This window comes from Mizuhopecten yessoensis, unplaced genomic scaffold (genome assembly GCF_002113885.1).
Source record: "Mizuhopecten yessoensis strain PY_sf001 unplaced genomic scaffold, ASM211388v2 scaffold8071, whole genome shotgun sequence".
In the NCBI taxonomy this organism is placed as follows: Eukaryota; Metazoa; Mollusca; class Bivalvia; order Pectinida; family Pectinidae; genus Mizuhopecten; species Mizuhopecten yessoensis.
The window spans coordinates 1,022,083-1,046,325 of NW_018407364.1; the positions used below are offsets into that span (position 1 = coordinate 1,022,083).

Here is a 24,243-nt window from a genome sequence, read left to right on the forward strand (position 1 = left end):
AGAACAAGGCATTCGCTCTGTAAATATTTTCATGGGTTTCGTGGATGAAAAAATCAGTTTGACTTCGTGGTCTAGGTATCATGAAACTTCTTTATTTCTAGAATTTTCCTAACTTAAACATATTAATTTTACATATCCCTTTGATTGCTCTATAGTTAGATATTTCTTACGTAATTTCATAAGCATTTTCTACTGTATACCGGGATATTTTTATTTTATTTTTACCTTTTTCATCCTTCGAAATGATAGCGAAATAATCAGGACAGTGAATATAAGTAAACAGCATATTAAAAATAATAATTTCATTTGAAGGGCGAAATTCAAAAATTAATACTGGATGAACCGGTTTAGGGCGAATATTTCACCTGGCAAAAGTTTCCCAGAATGAAGTATTTCAATACACCTTTGAGGGAAAACAAACCTTAAACATTTTGATTATATATTTGTTTTGTGTAAAAATAAATAGTTTGTATGATTTCTTAGCCTGCTGAACTTGATACTTTTATTATATTTGGCATCCCTTCAACCTGATATTAACTTAGTAATTATAAATGTATCCGAGGAAACCTGATTATTACCCAATACTACATTAAAAAATATAGGTAACAGTAAGACATACCTGAATTTGTTTTTCTAAAGTTCCAGCCCCATGCAAAATGCGTAATAACGGTTATTCGTAAAGGGCAGGAGTTCATGCGACATTCATGTGAAATGTAATCGTCTTTTCCCGAACCAATGTGATTATATACACATTTATCAATTCTGCAACGTTGCTATCTTTAATGTGATGTCACACATTTAATGCGATGTTGCAATAAAAAAGAAATCTCAGGGTTATATAATGAATATATGAATTGGGGGTCAACTATTTAGAGTAAATATATAAATTCAAAGAGAGTGACGAATTCATTCGTACATTAATTTAAAATCCGTATATATTACCTGCCTACTAACCTATCAGATAACATCATATAGTATAAAAAAAAACTTTCTTTGGGAAAGACTGTTGGTTAAATAAATAACAATGGTTTTTAAGTTTATACTGAGAATGAGAGAAAAAATAAGGAAACAATTAAAATAATTCAATCACTTTTATTGATATTAAAAACGAGGATTATAGTAACTCTTATGTTATGAGAAAATAAAAATGAATGTGAGTTTACAATTTTTTTGTTGAAGTGTGATTAGAAAAGTAATCTTTGCCTTTCCTAACTAGGATGGCTATCTCCCGTCTAGGAAATGCAATCATTGACGAATAAGTCAATAAGTGTTTTTCTCTTGCATTTAATACCCTCCTGCGAAAGAATTGAGGTAATTCCAATTGTCTTTGCTTTCAATTGGGAGCTGTGTCCCATGTCTTGAAAGACTGTACCTATCTCACCTTTACCTGTCTAGCATGTAAGTAAATGCTCATTTAATCTTAAGCAGATACTTTTCCTCAGTCTATATATATACAGCGGTGTATTCTGACGCGGAACACATTTAGACCGCTAGTGGTATCTTCACTTATTACCGACTATACAATGCTGATTACCTACCCCTGTACCCATTGTTTTTATCTCCTTTTGTTTTTTTGCCTACAAATAATTGGCTGTAATCTGATGGAAAAAAGCTGCTTAACCTGAAACTGGCGCTTCGGATATTTACGGAGTTACCTAATCACCTTATGTCGGGGACAAACATGGCTCTCCTTCACGTGTAGATAAGTCAGCTTAACGTCGGCACTGTCAATAATGTAGATCACGTGGTCTTACTTTTCCAACCTAAATTTAAAAACCTCAATCGTAAACAAAATGAAAAAAGACATCATAAACAAATGTAAATTAATACAAACTACTTAACAGATAGATTTAATTGATATATTAGCATTGCCAACATTACAATGTTAAGAAAACCATGCTTATATTAGCATGGCCTTCCGAGCGCTGGTTTCTTCTATCGAGCGATTCACCGTATAAAGATCAGCGCAATGGATACAGGATGCGGAATTTCGTAATTAATTGACTTAAAGGTGATATAACGTCGTAATTACTTGGAAAATTACCCTAATTAACTTGATAGCTTCAGGCAGTCAATCTAAAGTAACGGATACATATTAATTTTCGATTTATTGGTACTCATGTGACAGGATGCTTGGCGGGACGGTACATTCTCAAAGAAATTATAACACGCTCGACCATGTGGCTTATTTCTTCGGCTTAATTGGTCTTTTTTGTTCCGATCTCATTTCTTGTAATTAATTTTCCAAAGCTTTTAATGTCTCAAAAAATTTAATTGAAGTCCTTTTATGTATTGGGTCAAAACAGGGTGAATTTATTGAGGGAATGGAAGAAAAACTAAGAAAGCAAGCCTGTCACAAGATAAAAAAAAATCGAACGTCTTTATAATGTTGATTAAAATATTTAATCATCTCGTGTTTCTTAAATCAATAATAAACAAGTGCTCTTAAAATGAACGTTTCGATAGTTAAACTGTCAACAAAAAATAGACTTTAAACAGCATTTATGCAAGCAATAACTATACTAGTTCCAGTATCATTACAATAATCTGCCTAATAATTAAATTTAACCAGATGTACAATTTCGAAAACAGTCTGTTTACCTTTAAACATTTCGACACAATAAAGCAAATAGTATTTAGTCAACATTTTAAGAATCGGCAGACTTTTGTGATGAATAAAATAAAACACCCTGCTGAATTAGATTAATATTAATCCATCGATAAATATTTCCTTGATGAAAAAATCCATTGATAAACAATTACCGATAAACACTATGATTATATTGATCATAACACGTTTTAGGTCTCATGTCACATGGAAACAAGTAAGAAACCTTTCTTTTCGCAATTTCATAGCATTTCAGATTTTGTCCAAACTCATTTTGCAAAGATTTAACCCATGATTTAAGAAATAAACACAACTATTATACTGATGTTACAGTAGCTTTAGACAAAGAATGAAAATAATCAGAAATTAGTAAAGAATTTCATTAGTTATATCTGTGATCATTCTGAATGTATTTGTCTGGATAACCCTGTCACTATGTATGAAAAATCATTAAGATTATTATTCAAAATATCACCGGAAACAACGAATGTGGGCTATATGTAATGGTCAGAACCGTCCACCAGCTATACATACACAACTGCAATATATAATGCAAAGGTCACCATCAATCATTCTACGAACGTTTTTAGTGAGCTTACAAAAACAGTTTAAATACATCCCATCAAATTATAAATGAATATAGGTTTTACTGTAAGACATTGCATGCGAAAAGAAACATAAATTGACCGGTTGCAATTGATTCGGAGAGTACCTGAGCAGATTGGTCTCTCGGTGACCAGTATTAGCGGGGAGCCCTTCGATCTACCCAGATGGACAAACACCGTTTGGCGTTTTTTGCCAGTGCCTTCGCGAGTAAGATTGATTTCACACATTGTAACCATCGCTTTTATTCCCTTTCTTTCACCTTGCGTGCCTTAGGTGTAAATAGAATGCGGTATGGTTCTGAACAACTCCATCATACAAAAGTATCTGGACGCTCTTTCCTCGGTATATCTATTATATCCCTACACGTTCTTAATGTGCTTGAATTGGTTTTGGTTGTTTCTCTCCCCAAAGTATGAAACTAGTTCCAATAAAAGAGAGAGAGATGCCTTATTAACTAATTTGAATTTAGCACAGACAGAAGTTATCAAAAATTCTTCTACAATGTAATGATATTGCTGAAAGGATTAAAATTAGGTAGACGTGTCTTTTCAATATATATAGTAAATATATATAAAATATGTTTTATAAAGTTTAACATTGTTACATGTACCATATTGTTGTAAATTATTTCAATTTCTGTGTAGTGAACTGTTCGAATGGTACATACATTAAAACGGTTTAAATACCTCAAATTATAAAAAAAAAATACGAATTTAGATAAAAAAACCCAAGGCAAAACATATATCGAGGGAATCCTATTCAACTTACTGAAAGCAGATTTGAATTGCCAATATAACGTTTCTACGTTAACAGAATGTATTTCTAAACTCTTTTAAACCAAAAGCTATCGATAGCGTTCAGGCGGAATATGTTTGCATTGCAAATTTACATGTAAATGCTATTAGAATACCTTAATTAAATACTTTGCGTTTTGAAATATCACATGACTTCTGTAACATAACAGACATTGACATTATATCATTGAATATCTTAAAAAAAGTGCTAGTTAAATGCATATTTATATTAGATCAAGGCATTATATGATTAAGTTAAGATGTTGTAACAAAGACATAAATTGTTAAAGAAGTTTCTTTTGGAAATATTCCCATCATGAATCAGTGAATAAATTGTCTACAATTTTGCTTACTTTATGGTTAAGTATTATAGATATAGAATATATCAAAATTGTTATCCTCCGCTGTGTGCTTTTCAGACGAAAGAACATTTGAGCATTTTAAAGTTGACGTTAAGTTATAAATATTATTTGAAGATCACGTTGACAGGTCATTTTAATTCATAACAATTAATAGCATGAAGCAAGGTTTGAATACAAGATAATCAAAAACGTAAAAACGAATTATACATTTATATATAATAATTTACAATTTCAAAATGGTTCCCAAACTAAACCTGATTTTCATGAAAAGAAATCTGGGATAAAACTTTCTACGGCACAACTGTATAAAAAATGCAAAATCAAACGTTTTATATTAAAGAACAAAACGACTGTGTTTTGGATTGTTTGAGCCCAAAATGTTCAACACATTTTATCCTCTTTTTTTTTTAAAATTCCAGATAATATTTAGACATGCTAATGTTTTTTTTATAATAGATAGAACACTTTACGTTACAAAGTAAGTTGATGATACACAACTCTTTAACTAATGGAGAAATTACAATACCATACAACAGCGATCTCGCTTACATATGCCTAAACAATAAAGAATATATGATTGTTGGGCTTTGAAATTGCTACTTTAAAACAACATTTGCAACGCATTTTTGAAGGCATTTTTGATCTTGCCATATCCATCCAATTGACTTGTATGTTTGACCACGCAGTGACCATAAGTCATGGTGGACAACACAAAGGAAAACTGAGGCTGTTGTGCATATACATGACTACGGTACTAAACCATAAACCGTTGGAGCGACCGTTACCCTATAAATCCCGTGGCAGTTCCATTCTCTACTGAAATGCCCCTATTGATGGAACCTCGGCGGCAGAGTTCTTCTGACAATAAACAGATGTAAATATTTTGCCGCTCTTCTCAGAATACATTTCTGTGGAAGAGAACATAATTTTACCCTCGCTGCCTGCCTGTGTCAGAAAATATTGCATTTTGCCTGCATTTAATCTCATTGTCCTATAGGCTAATTTGCCCTGATTTTCCAAATGATAGCATACGTAGCGATTATAGACGTGGTGTATTGGAAATGATAGGAAATGTGTACAAGGTCTGAGGGAAGAGTTACCAATATCCTGACTGGTTACACAAACCAGTAATCGTTCGTTGTAATTTCACTTCAATTTGAACCGGAGGTTGGGTATCTGAGTTTGACAGCATAGCGCTATTATACATACAGCATTCAGTACCATTATTCAGATGAAGTAAAAACTCTCTCACCGAATCGGTTGGATATTTACTTCGTGTCTCAGGGAGACGCAGGATTACAAGTGTGATTATGGATTTTTTTCTTCTTGCTTCATTTCATCGATTGAATAATAGTTCATCTTGTTATATGCGTATATATTGTCGTCGTGTCGGACAAAGATGCCTTTCTATGATAGTCATAATTATGCCATTTATTTTCAGAGTCTATGAATTCTTTTGTCTATTATAAAATCATAAATTTCACGCATTCCGACATCGGTACGATCCGATGAGTTTGTCAAAAATATTGTTTTATTTAATACAGTATAATGTAATTTGTTTATTTAAGAATCAAACAAAGATTTTCAAATTCTGATGAATACCCCCTTAAGCATTTCGTTTTAAATTAATATTACTTTATTCAAGTAAGTATTAATTCATCTTCGACAAATCCTTATAATGACTCAATTTTTAACAATAAAAGTAATTTAACAATTTTAATTTATCAGAAAAAAGCGATATCTTTTAAAAGTGTCACTCCATGTGAAATTTTACACCAAACTGTCAAGCATTGTGACAAAAGCACTGAGCATATTAACAATTAAACTTTTGAAAAGAAAAGAAACCAATCTCTTTCATTTCATAAGTGATTAAACTGGATTGGGTCCCTCTTCCCCCGCACTGGTATCTGGGAAAACACTTCCATCCCGTCTTGTCTGCCTCCCCGAGAACTGTCGCATTCCCTGCCGTCGCCTCCTCCCAGATTCTCCCCCCAGGAATTGGCCCGTAAAAGGAGATGCTATGCGGGTGTCTGTTGGATCCAACGGCGGCTTTGATACCGATCATAAACCGTCTCTACATGTCTCTACCGTCCGAGTACTCTCCTCGCAAGTGCCGTTAGCTTAAATAAACTATACTATAATTTCGTATATTATAGAGCGTTTCAGAACATTTTTATTATATTTTTGTAATATGCCTACTATTTTAAAATCAGAAATGTATGTTTATTGTGTTAAAGAATTTCACAGTTGTAATTATATCAAAATAATGAGCAGCTCATTTAAAGCTGACATATTGTGTTTAACATCCGGGTCCCGTCCCACTTCTATCACGCAAGGCATAGAGAGGTTATATGTCTGGGGATTTTTTTCGACAAACTTGCCGACAGATTTCCTAGTTTCTTTGGCAGCCGGCAGACGCTAGCTTCGTGCGGATTGAACATTATTTTGTTTTCTTCACCGTTCTGTGTCAGGTAGTCCAGATTTTAGTCACACGCAATACGCTGTACGTCGCTCTACTGCGAACTGCGTCGTTACCATGGTGATACATGACGTAGTTAATTGGGGTGGGAAAGGCGCTTGAATGCAATACATCTATTCTTAAATAGTTTTTTAACTTAACGATTGGATATGTATTGGACAGCACGAATTTTAGGAAAATATAAACAATCAACTTTTTATTCCCTATTTACAAATTGGACATTTTTGCAGTTAAATTCTCCTCTTAAGATAACATTAAGAAGAAAGTTGATATGCTTTTATGGGTATTGTAGTACCCCGTTTTTTAATAATTTTATAACTCCCTGTTAATAATTTTAACGATACTGTAAACACGGTGTTTAAATGGCTCAATTCCAATTATTTTTCATAATATTTTATCATAGCATTTTTAAACATTGTAAAGATTTTAAAACCTTTGATGCAAGAGCTCCTCTCTGGTTATGAAACCCTTCCAAAAACAAGAAAAAAACATCGTCACACAAATTGTTCATGTGTATTCATTCTTAAGTATTTATGAGGTTATACCATACCAATTCCTAAGTCATATATTTAACGTACTTGTGTTGTTTGATTGAACAACTGGATTGTCTGTGTGAAGTTTATGCTGTAGATACTACATTATACAAAATACACTGCTGATCCACACACTCTAGAGTCGTATCTGAATGTGTATGGTGTTGAAGTTTATATGACGAAACTCATAAATCATTCCTTTTTAATTTACACTTTACCTACCCATGAGACTGTGAAGTTTGGTAAATTAGGGCAAATATTGAATTCCAAATGAATAAGACGGTAACAATTGGAAATAAAGTTGTCGACACAAAGCATTTCAACGCTTCGTTGAGTCAAAACATCAATTGCATGCTATATTAAATGTGTTTATTTTTTGTCACGGTTTCGAAATAAAAAGTCATACAAATTCTCACAACGAGTGGTGATATAAAACAGGGGACTTTAACGGTAGATTGAATTAATAAGGACGTAGTGAAGAAGAATTGATGGTTATTCTCTGCCCGTTACAAATGCTCTTGTGTTTGCCTCGGGCAATTCGACAGGTTAGACCCAGCGTTTCTTCAAAGTGAAGTAAATTTGATAAACATTGATTTTGGAGTTTTCCCGGATACTGCCTTTCAACACTTCTCGGTAAATACCAATAACAGGCGTCGGCCCCGGCTTCATCCGGACAAATACAACGCTCGGCACGGCAAGATTCGTTTCCAATACTGCCACACAAACAACGCGATTCTATTAGCTTGAAATATCATTGATTTCCACCGTGATGAATTAAACGTCTTCGCTTTCCCTTCTTAATTGGAATTTTATTAAATAAAAAGTTTCAAAGCCATTGTCCTGCTTGTTTTCAACCTTCCGATTAATTTTCTTCCTTGTGAATCTCCACTATCGTGAGGCTGAAGCTCTGCACGATGAGCAATCGGTTAGACCATTACTCGCAGCGCGACACCCTGAGGCGGCCTGGACTACAATTAAATTATGTGAATATAAAAGTAATATCAATATGTGAATTTCGATTTGCGTTATACTCCTTGCGATTACTACTCTGCCATTTAAGTACAGCGAGAATTGTCAAGGGACCCGGCAGTGCGATATCGACATTTTCTATAATAAAGAGACTGAAAAAATTATTTAAAACCAGCGTTTATATATTTTTACAAAGGACGCGACAGCCTCTCGAAATGATTTCCATCCGGAAAATTACTCATTTTTGATTACACTTGGGAGGGAACTGATATTAAAACTCAGAATATGGGGTGTAGGGAAGACGATTTCGAAAGTGTTGTCGGACATTTGTGAAGTTCGAGTAATTGGACTGGAAATGCTTTTTGATATCAGTAACAACACACCGTTGTGAGGATAAAAGTGTCGGTCGCGCGATCGTGTAAGTGCGTATGTTGTGTCGAATTTGATACCCTAGACTTTGATTACGTTTAAGGTGAGGCTGGTATATCGGAGGAATTATTAAATATTGAACATGGAACCCAGCAATGTTCACTGAACTATGCAGACACGTGGTAAAGCTTTTAAAACGCATCAAAATACTAAAAGTAGTCTCATTTCAACGCGACACGAGGACATGCTACGTAAGAGTTTACGATCACTAAACGCGCATTGTAAATACTGAAATGGATTAGGCAGTTGCTGTGTGTACCCAAAAATAATTATTTTTCAGTGTTATTTTTACAAGTTGGGGGGGAATTTTATTTGAAAAAAGGAATATCGAGAAAATAATTGTATCCTCAGTTCAATATGTTTGTTTTTAATTTATATATTTTCCCGTACAAAAAAATCTATTGTTACTTTTATTTTATTCGGTTACAAATTTTCGGTATTTCATAAATTTAAAGTGGCCGGATAATTTCCAATTCTCTCTATATATGGGGTACAATATGTATCGTGTCGAAGCAGGGTTTCCCCATTTTTACCCCCGTCTAATTATTGGAGGTGAGAAAATTGTGTAACAGGAAAGGGACATGCGACCAGATATTGTGTCAAAATATCGATGTCCTTTCATATTTCATGATTATTCAATACAATGTCTTGTTTACACGTTTGTACATTAACAAAATACAAATGATACCTGATAACTCTGCTTCCTTTTTTGAGTTTGGAATGTTATGCTATGTAGTGAATTATTAGATTATCATGTTTGTTAAATAAATTTGAATATTGATTTTTATTCTTCAAATTTACAAAAACAAAATCTGTTATGCACCGTATAACAGAACACTGCTCACCATATATGCATGTTCAATTGAGATTTAAAGTAAATGATTTCATTAATTGTTTCGCCCAAGACGACGGATTGAAATATCTAAATATACACTTTAGAAAGTCACTGTCATAAAGAAATACTTTCATAACTAAAAAAATTATAGAGTTTTCGCATTAAGCATCTTCCGAAACTGACGTACCGTATCTGTATCGAAATCGAATCCGAATCGAACGGGAGTGATTATTGTTCACTGTGTATATCAAATGCGCTTCACAAATATACACACATACATTTACCAATTAAAGAAAAACAAGTTATTAATTGTTTTGATGAACAGTAACCACATTTGACATTCAAAATAATATATAATTATATTATATATACGATTTATGAACAATAGATTAAATGATGATTTCTCCTCGCCCGGTACGTACACGTAAACGATCCGGATTGGTGCTAAATTCAAAAACACCATTATAAAACAGCGGCAAATTATGGGCAAACGCAGAGTAAGTTCATACCTACACAAATAATTTTTAAGATCCTAATAAAAATTGATAATCAATTTTTACTTTTTCCTGTGTTTATTACTTTCAAAGTAAATTGAAAAAAGAACTTCTTCTTTTTATAAAAGTATCTTCCGGTTTTTTTTTATTGAGTAATAAATAGAGATATGTGGATCAATGACATATTTTTTCGCAATACCTCTCAATGATAGGGGCGGGCGTCAATTCAAAGTCAATAAAATACAATTTAAAAACCAACTGTGGAACAATATTGTACTTAAGAACCCATGGTCAAAAAACATTCTCACGGAGATTATGCTATTAAATTGATCTCGGAAGTGATATGATATGGGTACGTATAAAATAGTTTGGTAACGAACAAAGCTTATGTCATTGACGTTCACGAAGATGTGCCTATTTTATTCCTTATATGTGATGAATAAAAATTAACTAAAGGTCTGGGAGTTGTTCAAGTAGTACATTTGACTTATCTTTTGGTATACCGTCAAAGTGAGGGTACCATTTAGCATTCTCGTAGACACAACACACAAAAACCATCAAGTAAAACAGATGACAAAACGCGGGAAACAAAGGGGAAAACTGTCCACAGTAAAAAGCCGATGTGTCCATCAGGAAGGTAAATTGCAGCCTTCAGCTGGTGATGAGGGCTAATATTTTCTGTATGAACTGCTTTCATGAGGAGGTAGACACCTCATAGACCAAAAGGCCACGGCGCCATACATTTCCCGTGGTAGACTTCTCTCATGGGGATGGCGGGGGATATATGGACCTAGCGAGAACACGTGAGGGCCAGTATTGCAATGCATGCGGGCAAGGTTCCGATATTTTTTCGAGAAAGTCATTCCTTTTTGTCGGTATAAGGAGGTCTGGATGTAGTGAAAGATGACTCGATGGCTTATGGCTAACAATAAAAAGAACGCATGTTTCAATAAAGGCTGGTCGACCAGACAGAGCGATTCGTAGGGGACGAATTAACGCGCAAATATTAATCTTGCTCGTGAATAACCATAATTAGACACATAAAAATGTAGTTTCCGAACAGGTTCACAAAGGATCGGTTACAGAAAAGAGGGGCAAGCAAAGAAAAATGTTCACCGAAATAATTGAGTACACGTTTTTTTTCAAATAAAAGACCATTTTGTGAATAGGTTCAGTCAATGAATAATCGAAATGTAGAAATCATTACAAAACCTTGATTTTGTTCATGTTTTTTTTAAATATATAATGAACATGAGCCTGTGAGTATATATATCCGCGACAAGGATTCCATATTTTGGTGTTAGAATTCTGTATTACCTGAGAAACTAGGACAAATTCCCAAATATGCATTTAAGTAATGAAATACGTTTTCGTTGATTGATTTTTGAATACGGTATTTCGTCTAATTTTCTCGGTGCTCCATCTATCTAATTAGAGGTATATTTCATAGATTGCCATGAAGACCCCTGGGGAGTTTTGTTTTCGAAGAATTACCAAATATACATGATTAGCCACTATGCATTGATTAAAACAATTATCTATCAGCTATTTTTCTTCCTGAAACTCATATTAGAAGTCGAATACCACTTTTTTCTCATGAAAATTTAATTCGATGAATTAATAAGAAAAGTTTGATGTAAGGACAGTAGTTTTCCAATGCTTTTCTTTAATATTTGTTTGAAAACTTTGCTATTTAACCATTCTTGTAGCAAAGACACATTTTAATATTGATCATTGTCAGAAGGGGCATAACTCTTTATAAAAATGAAAATGAAAATAAGGGAAGAATATTGAAAACAGGAAAAAATATTTAAAACGGTTGAACATTTGTAAACATAAAACCAGTTGTTTTTAGATGAAAAAATAAATATTCATTTATGGTAGCATTAATGTTTTATATTAAGCAAAAGGATTAAAACAAGAAATTAATAACTTCCTTAATTCTTCAGAATTTGTTAACTATATACATGTATATATTAACTGTTGTGTTGGTTTAGTTATTAATACGTGATTTTGTTGTCTGTTATAATGTTTATATTAAATATGAGAAGCATAAAGGAAACGTGAGTAACTTAAACTGTGTCTAAAGGTGCTGCCTCAGAATCCATGAATTGGATTTCGTGCAGTATTTAAAAAAAAACATTTCTAACTAAGCACAATGAAAAGTATGAGAGTTGACAATTTTATTGTCTATTACCAGTGTAAAGTACTTTCTCACTGGCACACAGAGCTGGCTGTTAACTAGAATTAAGACAATTAAACATTTAAGAAACGTGTATTCATACTGTACCTGACAACTATTCTGTAAAAACGATTCTTAACTTCTCTAATTTTGACATAAAATTTGAAAGTAAGCAAATCCATCACACCCTTGTTTATTTGCATGAAATATGTTGATTGGTTTGTGGAACTTCATTTAGTGTAGAAAAGTTAAAATTGATGTCATGAATTTAGAAACCGGTTGCAAATTGAATAAAGGTTAAAATCGTTTCTGCATGCATAGGATGAGCTGAGTAGCTGCTTGAGAAGTTGAGGGAAATATATTTGACATTCCTGTGTTAAATTCTGATACTGTTAACACATCAATTAGGATAAAGAGATTGCTACCGTAGAACGAAAAAGAGAAATACAATGGTTAATTGTATCAATCCTCGGTTATTTTTGCATTAAACTAATTTTAACATGCAGAAAACCATGTCTTTAGGTCGCTTATGCCATCAGTAATTAGGTTTCATTTTCTTACTTTAATTTCTATCATGCTCGGCGATAAATTTAAACAATTTTTCTCTTTTGTTTAAGGCGCGGAAGCATTTGTCTTTCGTCGGAAATGCCGCTTAACCCCCTTTATTGCTCAAGAGGAAGAAGCAATATGATTAACCAGGCCTAATCACTTTGTTCTGTATTCCTCCCCCGAGAATATGCGAGTTGTCTCCCTTCGCTAAGAGAATTTTCCTTGATAGAAGCCACATGTCCACTGTTACTGGGTCTAATTTTCCTGAGGTTGACCCCCTCATTCTATTTCACGAATTTGGAGGCTGCAAATAAAGAGTAACAGACTCTATATTGGAAATTATTAGATGAAACTGCCAATAAACAAATATTGAGAATTGTTTCTGGTTGTTCCGTGGAAACATCAGGGAATTGTTGCCATATATATATATATATGTATGTTTGGTTGTGAGTAGGATTGACATAAAAGCGGGGAAGAGATACAATAATCATTACTGCCATTCCGGATTCCCGAGAATGATCACGTGTCCGTGTCCTGTGTTAGAAATGACAAATTGTTTATGCATCAATACATTGTAAAATGGCACAATATATAATGTTTAAGTGTATATAAAAGAAAACAAATATAATAAAAGTAGCTTCTTATTTCATAACAGGTATACTTTACAACAAATATATTCAAATTGTAAATATGATATAGTATATATATATATTATAAATATTAATTACACAATTTCTTTTAATTTTCTTACGTCTTCAAATGATCGCAGTTGTTGTATAAGGCCGTTTAACCCCCATACCAACAGACAAACAAACTCATAATTTTTCGGAGACAAATAGCAAAATTTTACAGAAAATATTTAGAAAGCCATAAGACACAAATACCTGTATGATGTTATAATTAATAACAAAATTGAAAAAAATGAATTATTATTTAGATTAAAAGAAAATGATGTATATCTAATTATATTAGTTTCGTATTTAAGAGTTTTAAACCAATCTAAAAACGTGTCATTAACTTGTCGCATTTTGAAATAAATTGCNAAAAAATACCCATAAGGATAAAAAAAATAAGAATTGTTTTTTTATCTTCATATATTAGTTTAAATGATATTCAAAGAAGAAAACAAACAATAAGAAAGCAAACAGTAAACATATAATGTAAACTGGGGAAATAATAATTAAAAAAAAATTAATAAAATGCCTGCCTGTTATCAGGACCGGACACTTCTATCTATTATCCGACCTTCTGTAGTCATTGATTCCGTATCACATGAATTGGACAGAGATGATACATAGACTGACCCGTCAGCATCCATTACAGCTCCGTGTGGACAATGATCTATGGTATCGCCGTGTACATATACATAAAGTCATATAAAAAGATTTATCCGTTCATTGCAACCGAGATGGGAGAATATCACCATTACTTATTAATTATTTAGTTAGCTATTGTTGGTCTCGTCCATTTGGGTATGAACGGCGTTCACACCTTATTTCGATCTGAGCGTCACACACACGTAGGGTATTGGGACGTGATAGTGGCTTCGTTCAGACGTACGACTCAATGTGTTCGCTGTGTCGAAATTCACACACACTAGCTTGAAGCCAGCTCATAAAAAAATACCATAAAATAGTCCATAAATCCATGCTCCAATGTAAGTTACAAATAAAAAGCCCAGCCATTCACCATTCTTTAGCAGGTTTGTTTGGTATGTAGTTTCCGTTTTGTTTTCCTTTGATCGGGTCAAAGTGTGGGACTGTGTCTATAAAAACTATTATTGTGTAGGAGTTGTTTTGACTTGTAACGAATTGTTGAAAAATCTTTACCTGGCTTTAGGATAGAACAAACAACCCCACCCTCTAATCCTAACCCATAGACGAGGTATAGTCATAGTTCTTTCCTCACAGTAGGGAATGGTGCTTTTCTCCTCCATTTTCCACGCAAAATCTAAATAAACTAAAGCCATCACACGTGTGTAATGCAAATCACATTTTTTTATGGTAGTGTTTGTGATTACACAATGGTAATTCTGTAAAATCAATCGTGTATGGAAATGCATTTTGCTGCTAAGAATACAACCCTATATGTCATTGATTACACTGAACTTTGACTGTAAGCTTCCAAGCGATGAACATTTGTTACAGTGTACCAACTTTGATTAAGCACACGTTCACTAAAGTTTTATGCTGGTCATCCACTTGGGGTAAGACAGAACAAAAATTGCTTGACCAGAAATGTGGATATATCTTTCCAGTAGGGAAGATACCATGAATCATCCTAAATCTCAGGTTTTCTGTTTTCGGTATCACGTTCCGTTATGTAAACCATTAAATAGGGAAATTAATAGAAAACAAAAACAAAAAACGGTACGTAATCAATTTTGATGATCCAACTATTTAATAATTTGAAATAATTTAGGTTAAACAGTTCTACTCCTTGTTTGTGATGCTTGATAAAATAAATTAATAATTAAATCTCATATAATGGTAAATAAAGCCATCAGTGCGTAACTGAAATATAAAACTCCCCAAAACTGAACGTTGAAAGTTAGAAATGATGCATTCAATGTATTTGAGGTCAAAATCGTTTAGGGAAATGTGGGTTATATCTGCTGTATAATCAAGACGACAATTGTACCAGACTTGAGTCTTATCAAACACTGGGCACAAAGAAGCGATAGGAATTCAGGAGAAGACTCTTGGCAGATAAGGCTGGGAAGTGGACAGGCGATGGGTCGTATCTCTGGCAAGCTGCCTCTGCTGAAGTTGTCGGCCATGATAAGAGTCTCTTTCAGACCAAAGGTTCTAGTAACAGTCGACTGTGAAGTACTTGGACTGTCTCATCGTAAAGACATGTACGTCAGAGATAAATACAGCAGACAAAACCACCCATTGTTACATATATACATGTACATGTATATATACATATATATTGGAGGTACGGTAGTCTAGTGGTAGGACGCCGGGCTTGTGACCGAATGGTTGCGAGTTCGAGTCATGTCACGCAACTGTGTTGTATCTTTGAACTAGATACTTTACTCTGCTTGTTCCAGTCTACTCAGCTGTAAATGAGTACGTTGTTGGGCAGTGCTAGAATTGTTGAATGCTAACTGTGAGCGCCGAAATGGCAGTAGCACTGGCTGTATGCTCCCCAGGGGGTTGAGAAAGGTATTGGCTGGTTGCAAAGGCCCTATAACCACGGATACTAATTTGTGAACCGCTTTGAGACGACCTACGAACTTGGTGTGATAAAGCGGCATCTATTGTCTATTATTATTATATATAGTAAATAGACTTGCGTGCAGTTTGACTAAATAACATTTTCTGTATGATTAAACGGTGCCTGATTGATAGACTATAGTTGGTTTTCTTATAATAACTTTCAGCACATTGTCTGCCCATTATTAATAAAGACCAGAAGAGAATATTGACTTCAACAAGATTTGATGTAGAGCCATATCAAACCACAATAAGTCAGAAACATAGCGTTTCACACAGAACTGTCGTGTCCTTTGTTTATACTGATTTCGACTATAGACTGACTAAATGAAATGGTTTTCAACACAAGGTTTCCAGAAACCATTTAAGTACAATTTGGTCGACAGTCCCTTTATACCAATATTCCGCATGACTCTGACTACTCCCGTCTAGAACTAATGGTCCCGTTGCTGACGGCTTTATGGCGCTGTCTGTTATGCTACTCGGCCACTGAATGGCCACACAGACGATATACATTTGAAGGCATGTAGTATATTTTGAATCCTCCTTCAAATAAACTACAATTTGTTTTAAAAAAAACCACGAAACCTATAAAATACTTATTTTTGCAATTGTGATTTTAACCGAATATTTTCAAACAGTTTGTTTTGTACATACTATAGAAAGGCTAGAAAAAGTCATCGATGGAACCACAGTTCCCATGCCACCATAGTTGTGCTTTATGCGCTAAGCCTTAGCAGAACTCAGCCATGCTTTGAAGGAGCATCCCCAGAGCTGGTGTTTTTATGACTTCGTCTGGTGTGTTTATTCGGACATAGAATGGCCGTGTATGACGGGCTTGAAGGCGCAGTATGTTGTCTGCCACGCACTGAGCAGCATGCCATGATAAGGCTATGTAAAGTACGGTAGATAAATAATTAATATGTCTTTATGTAGGACTAACAGACCAATTTCTAAGCGTAGACAAAAGACTGAAAACTGGGATGACTCAGAACAGACCGCCATTACAGTGTGGGAGTCGAATAAAGATCACTTGTTAAAAGCGTATTATTGATTTTTTATATTTGTGTAATTTTGTTTCAAAAACATATCTTTTGTAAGCTTCATCATGATCGTAGTATTGTTTGGCAAGCTTCATCATGGTCTTATTGGCGCTTGTGATGTATGGATTTCTGAGGAACCAAATCTGTGTTGAAGCATTGTTTGTCGAAGCAAAAATTTCATTATATAGCCGGCGTCTACAGAAGATAGAAATCAGGAAGTATAAATAAAGATCACGACTTTTCGATTATTTGTACAATTAAAAAAACTCATATAGGTAAAACAACGACTAATCAATTTAAACCTCTCTATCATGTTCGGCGGTCGTGTTTTGTAGATATACATTTAAAACAAATCTTTTTATAACAAAATTAAAACAACATTACTATTTTTCTTGTTTATATCCTAGAACAGGAACAAAGATTAAAACTCCAAAAAAGTATTTAGCTGGGTTTACGTTATAGATGATGGCAATAAATACTTCCCAGTGAACTGCAATTAAGGGTCTCGGGGTTCCCGCGAAATTGGCAAATATACATACACTTTATTTAATCTTTGTATGTATAGAGGTTTGTACTTGAAACAAAACAAAAACAGTGGTAGACTTTTGCAAGTAAAAGGGCAAATACATTTCCAGAAAAAAAGTCTTAATTTAATTTTGTCGAGTTGTTAATAGGTTTGTTTTACCTAAGTTCAATACGCGCGCTGGTGCTGATTTCACAACAGTTTACATGACGTCACAGAACAACACGTAATTAAAATATACAGAAAACAATTATGCACGACCTCTTATTACAAAAAAAGAGAAGATCTTTACAAAATAACTCTGATAATGTATAGTTTTGGATAACTCGAGCAATAATCGACATTTTTTTTTAATTCTCTGTCCATATAGACATTGCAAGGGAGGTAACCAACGCATTTTCGAAAATGTTTTTGTTAACAGTTGGTATAGTTTTTTTTGGGAAAATCATACTTTCGAAATTCTAAAAATATCTGCTTAAAAAATTAATTCAAAAATGAAAATAAAGTAGCTTAGTTTAATTATAATATTTGAAAAAACTAAAGGTCATTACCTGTCTCCATCTTCATCGAAACTACATTTTTAAAATAATCATTCAAAATATGTTAAAAAAATCCCATTAACGTATGTTTACATTAAAAAAAATGTTAAACACTATCATTTATGAAAACTTTTGCAATTAGCACACAATACATTATCTTCTTTAGATAGTCATATGAAAACAACCCCTAAATAGATTTAAAGTTGAATTCTGTAGTTTTAATGCTAACTTTAAATGGTTAGAAATATAGGTAGTTTGTTTAATACATTTCAAATTTAAGCATACTGTCTTAATGGCTTAGAAAAGTAAAGTAAATGAACTTTAACTAAACATGTACTGAAAACTCTTAAGTGTATGCAAGTTAATTAACCCCAATTTGTTTGATCTTTCAGGTCTGTCATATAAGATGTACCAACACGGCCACCATGAAAATGGTTTAAGTCCAGAAAAAAGAAAGCAACGACGGATACGAACAACATTCACCAGCGCACAACTTAAAGAGCTAGAAAGAGCCTTCGCAGAGACACACTATCCGGATATTTATACTCGCGAGGAAATAGCAATGAAAACAGATCTAACTGAAGCCCGAGTACAGGTATATACCATGCAACGTATTTATTTGAATTTTAATGATTTTTGTTTTGTTTTATTATTCCCTCCCCTGTTTGTCAAATATTAATTCAGTTTTAACATAACATCATTCTTTATATTTTACAAGCTTGGTTAGATATTCACACATAGTCTATGATTGTGCGATATTCATCTTTAGTTATTAGTATGATGTATAATTATTCTCTGACAGCATTACATACCCTGTGATCTTATTAAAACAAAACAAAAAAACCCATTGTCCATATATAGATAAAACTGAAAAAGGTTAGAGATAAGAAAATGAAAACACGAAGGTGTGCCTAGGTGTATTTAATATAAAAATAGCGAATATGTATTATTTTGATAGCACTGTTTTATGTTATATTTTTTATAAAACAATTATTTCAAATGTAAAGAGAGAGGATAAATCAATGAAAAATTCCTTAAATATTTATTAAGAAAGATTTAATTTCGAACAAAATGTATATGAACTCTTTACAAATAGAGGATATCAATTGGGTTCCAAAATCATATGATCTTAGCAAGTATCAAAGAGTTTCATAAAAAGTAGACAGAGTTTAAGATTCTTCTTTTCTCATACACTAAAGCAAAGTATTTGAATACGCCTACGCTCTACAGGGAATATCATTGAAAGATACCACCAATTTGTCCCTGCAGGTGATGTCATTATTATGTGTTTCTTGTAACGTTCAAATTACATATCATGAAACATATCAAAATTGTATATTATGTTGTCAGCTTACCCCAAAGTCTGCTTAATATATAGCAATACATAATTATTAAAACATTAATACAAATCCAACAGTTCCAGGTTGCTCCGATAAACAATATGTACTGTCGTATCTTAAATTAAAGACCTTAATCAACATTTACAACTTCGGTAATGAAAACATCTTGTAGTATTACAGACCAAAATACCATTTTAATACTTATCATTCATTCAAAACAAATCCAAAGAGTAAATGGATTTCTTCAGACACAATTATCAAAATTTTAAAAATTGTTTATTTTAAGACAAATTCATTTGATAAAATTACATTTAAAATAAAGTATATCAAGTAATTCCTATTGACATCAATCTAATATTGAGCTTGGGTCTACAGCACGTCTTAAACATTTAATGTATTGACTAAAGGATGTCTTTACATCTATAAAGCCGTTCAAGAAATAAGCGTCAGCGGATCGAGTGAGTTTTCTCCTTCGCTAATTTCTAATAATTTAAATTTAGATTTGAATTTCACTAAAATAAATTAAATAGGAACACAGGAAATTTGGCGTATCTGAATAGATTTCAATGTCTGGCCAATTTCCATGGAGTCAATCGGCTCAGCAATTATCTATACATTTACTAGGGATGATACATAAAATTACGACAAGTTTCCTAATAAAATCGAGAGAAAGATAGAAGATTTAACAAAAATAACTGGCTGAGACCTGATAACTGGAAATACGCATGGCCGATCCAAGAGTCAATCTTTTATGTAAACATTACATATATATTGTATTTTTTGCACAAGATTGCCTGAAATCGCTATTGCTTCAATAGCTTTACACTGTTATCTACATCATTACGAATAACTGTTAGAATTACCAGTTATAGACCTAACGCTTACACCTTACCTCCTGTAAATAACTGGCAATCCATTGTCGAGGATCCTTTCCCAGAACGGATATGCAACAACCGCTCAATTGCCTTAGAATATTTATATAGTTTAAATCTTGTGAACTTCTATTGATATGTTCAAGCAGACGAAGTATAACTAGATCCTTGTCTACCCAAGATCACCTGAGCAATCGATAAATCAGGTAAAAGATAGGTTAATGATGACTTCGCTTTATATCCCTTTGATCTCGCCGACAATTATCTTTCGAAATCTGGGTCCTTTGAATTTAATTACCTCCCCACATAATTAAGAGTTTACATCAATGTAGACATCACATCTTTAAAGTCTGATGTGTTTCTAACATCTACCTGTCTTATGTAGTATTTTAAAAACATCGTATTTTTTGTGAAAACAAGATTACAGTTTATTTTAATTTGTCTTTTATTTCACCTGATAATCCATGCCACAATTTTAAATTTAGAAATTGCGTTTAAAACATGTTTCTGTCTGTTTACAATTCTAAAAATAATTTTTGATAATTGTTCTAATTTTGTTTAAGTGATCATTATACAGTATCGTTAGTTTGACGATAATCTATAAATATGTACCTTCAAATGTTTAATATGAAAACAATTTAATAATTATAGCAATTCAAATCAACTCAAGTTGTACTTGTTTATTCATGATATCCGATAAGAACGTTGGTAATCAATCAATATTACTGCTTATGAAATGTAAATATCATCTTTTACCAAAGCATTTATACCGAACATGTAACATCATGTCTATATCGAATTCCTTTTTGAAAGAATAAAATATGAAATATCCGAGGAAGGAAGCCTTCAGATATAAGTCATCGGACGGAGCTTCAGCTCACTGTGTTGCTGGCTAATTGGTTGACGTTTGCCTCAAGAAAAAGTCCCAAAAATGCATCGTCCTTCTCGTAATAGATCATAGCCGCATTTGTAATATTGAATCAGAAAAAAAGTAAATCTTTAGTTTTACATTTATAAATATAACACAACATTTCCTGCATATCTATAACACAACGCATGTTAGCGACATTTCTATATTTCGCGTTGTATTGACGTTTATCACAAGAAAAGAAGAATTTGGTTTAGAAAATAAACAACATAATTTAATGAAACACAACTATGTGTCAAATGTAGTCTGAATTTATTGGTATATTATTTTGGTATAACATCACAGACTCTTAGAAAATACGAATAAATAAACAAATATACATATCACTAAATAAATAAATAAATAAAAGAGACTCTCATATAGTTATTGGTGTAATATTAACTGCCTTTGTATAGTTTTTCTCAATGATGAAATAACGTGTTCATGTGTTTGATATTCCGCATGACCTTTAAGGACCTATTTCGTTTCTCCTTGTCATGGGTGTTCCATTATAAGGTTTAACATACATGGATTTTCTAATGCAAGTTTTTGAAGGCTCCTCGTTGCTTGAATATAGTAGGAGAAACTTTTAAAACCTTGTGTAAATAAAAGTATATATCCTAAAAGGTAATTGTTCAACGTGATTTTTCATGAACACAATCAAAATTAATAAAAATTCCTCTCCATGTTATCCAATGGCTTTACTACGGTGTTAAAAATAACCATGATAATCCAAACTGTCCGGTTTTTTATGTCCTGGGCCATCAGGTTGTAAGACGATTGATTCGTAAGAAACTGATATATATTGATGAAACCATTTTATTGGAGATTTGTATTATTTTGTTTTTGATAAGCAACCCGAATTTCATTTCTCTGTAGGTATGGTTCCAAAACCGAAGAGCCAAGTTCAGAAAAGTTGAAAGGGCAAAGCAGCAGCAGCAACAACAACAGCAACAGCCAACAACTGTAAAACAAGAACCGGGTAACACAAGCAGCAACAACAACAACTCCAGTACAACTAACAACAACAACAATACCTCTTCCAACACCTCCAAAGACAAGCAGAAACAATCCGAGGAGAGCTCAAGTAAGGGACATAATTCATACTGACTGTACCTTAAAGATTATACATTTCCTAGCGGAATTGTTCCAGATTTAAAAAATGTCATTTTACACATTTCAACGGTAGTTTAGACCTTTTTGAGATTTCTACTTTTTTGACACCTAGTTTAGATTTGTCCTAGAAGAACGAAACAGATATATGGTGCAGTGTAATTCCTTTTTGGCATACTGTATATACGATACCGTGTGGGTCTTACTATCATCTCTAAAGGAGAAAAAACATGATCGAATTCAGCAATATCTAAAATATAAGTGAAATCGATATTATCAAAATAGACAAATGATATTATAGGAGGATAAAATTTACATTAAATTTGTACAATCTTTACTTCAGACAAAAGTCAAAACGAGACCTCAAAATGGACAAGTGGAATAACGGTGGGGAAAGGTACACCAGGAATGGCGAACAATCCTTCCCTCCCGGGACCTTACTCCAATGTGCTGACAAATCGCGGCGCTGATTACCAAACATCGCCATCTTTAGACAAAAGTGTGTCGTTGGCAGGTGGAATATTTTGAGTCAATGTTGTACGTTGATTCAGACCGATCATGGATGGACATCATGAGATTTTATTGGTGGACGATTTTAAAATCAAATGGATTCCATCAATTTAGAACCCGGATGTTTGACTCCTGGCATATCTAAAACAGTGAGGAATGCATTGAGATTAAGAAAAAGTGAGGGAACATGAGGGAAATAACTCCTGACTTTAGGGAACATTAACACTGTTGGTGGTGAACACGTGTCCCTTGAATGTGTCCCTGGTTTGGACATCCCGAGCGTAGGACTATAGACCCATTGGACTTATCACAGTATTGTGGTGTTGTCATGATTTTTCTTTTTTTTTTTTAATTTAAAAACGTGTTTGTTTGATCCCTTGTGTGCGACCATCGAGGTTTAGATTAGATGATGAAAGTGGACATTTCATAATCCTAATTCATTATAAAATTCATATTTCCAAACTTTTCTATCCTGAGAATTTAGGAGTAGAAGTTATGGCATGTATGTGTGTATATTTCAAATACATTCCCCTTCATAGAACGAACGGAGCATGATAAGGTAATCGAATTGTATTGCAATCCACATAGTTTTGTGAATACAAATACAGAACTAATACATCACCAATTATATTTTTCGATTTTTAACATTAAATTCAAACCTCTTTCATCTTCTTACCGAAAAAATCGTTCGATATTACATCTTGATTTATACGAAAGGACAAATATTTTTTAGTGTTTGTTTTGTTATTTTTTTCAGCTTTGGTTTTGATGATGATTATAAAAAAAAATCCGTCTTTGTGATTCCTCCTATAAGAGTCGAACACATGATCGCGTGCTAACTCGACCTTGGCCAAGAAAGAGACGTTTTCGAGAGCCGAGCAAATAACACATATGACCGGACTGAGTGATATTTGATTTTAAAAAATAATATGTTAAACTCGCTTCTTGTGTTTATGCCAGTCTCACATCGATTTCGCTTATGACTTAAAATGTCCGAATATCGTCTTCCATTTTCATAGTCTTTACGTGAAACCCTACATCACATTGTCTACGTATTACGCACACTGGATAGAGTCGCGATAGCAATTTTGTTAAACCCTGTTATACACATATTTGCCAAAGTAAGGACAACAAATGTGGGATCCATCCAAAAGAGAAATAAGCTTAAGTAACGACAAATTATCTGATGCAGCAACAGCAATTGTTTATCCTAATCATACCTCATTCACTAACGCTTTCGATAGATACAGACAAAATGTAGACTCCTATTAAACACTGTTTAGATAGGTATTGAAATAAACGGAGAACTCTTTAAAAAAAACCTCTGGAAAAGTT

The 24,243-nt window shown here is 33.3% G+C and overlaps 1 protein-coding gene across 1 annotated transcript in view; it reads left to right on the top strand.

Annotated features, from left to right (window-relative positions):
* LOC110454873 (paired mesoderm homeobox protein 2B-like) overlaps positions 1 to 23,481 on the top strand; it is a 39,088-nt gene extending 15,607 nt beyond the window's left edge. Inside the window, exons 2-4 of the mRNA XM_021504625.1 lie at positions 18,559 to 18,761; positions 22,165 to 22,372; positions 22,742 to 23,481. Coding sequence (XP_021360300.1) covers positions 18,559 to 18,761; positions 22,165 to 22,372; positions 22,742 to 22,926 — 596 coding nt within the window. The 3' untranslated portion in view covers positions 22,927 to 23,481. The remainder of the gene's footprint in view (positions 1 to 18,558; positions 18,762 to 22,164; positions 22,373 to 22,741) is intronic.
* The last annotated feature ends 762 nt before the right edge of the window (positions 23,482 to 24,243 follow it).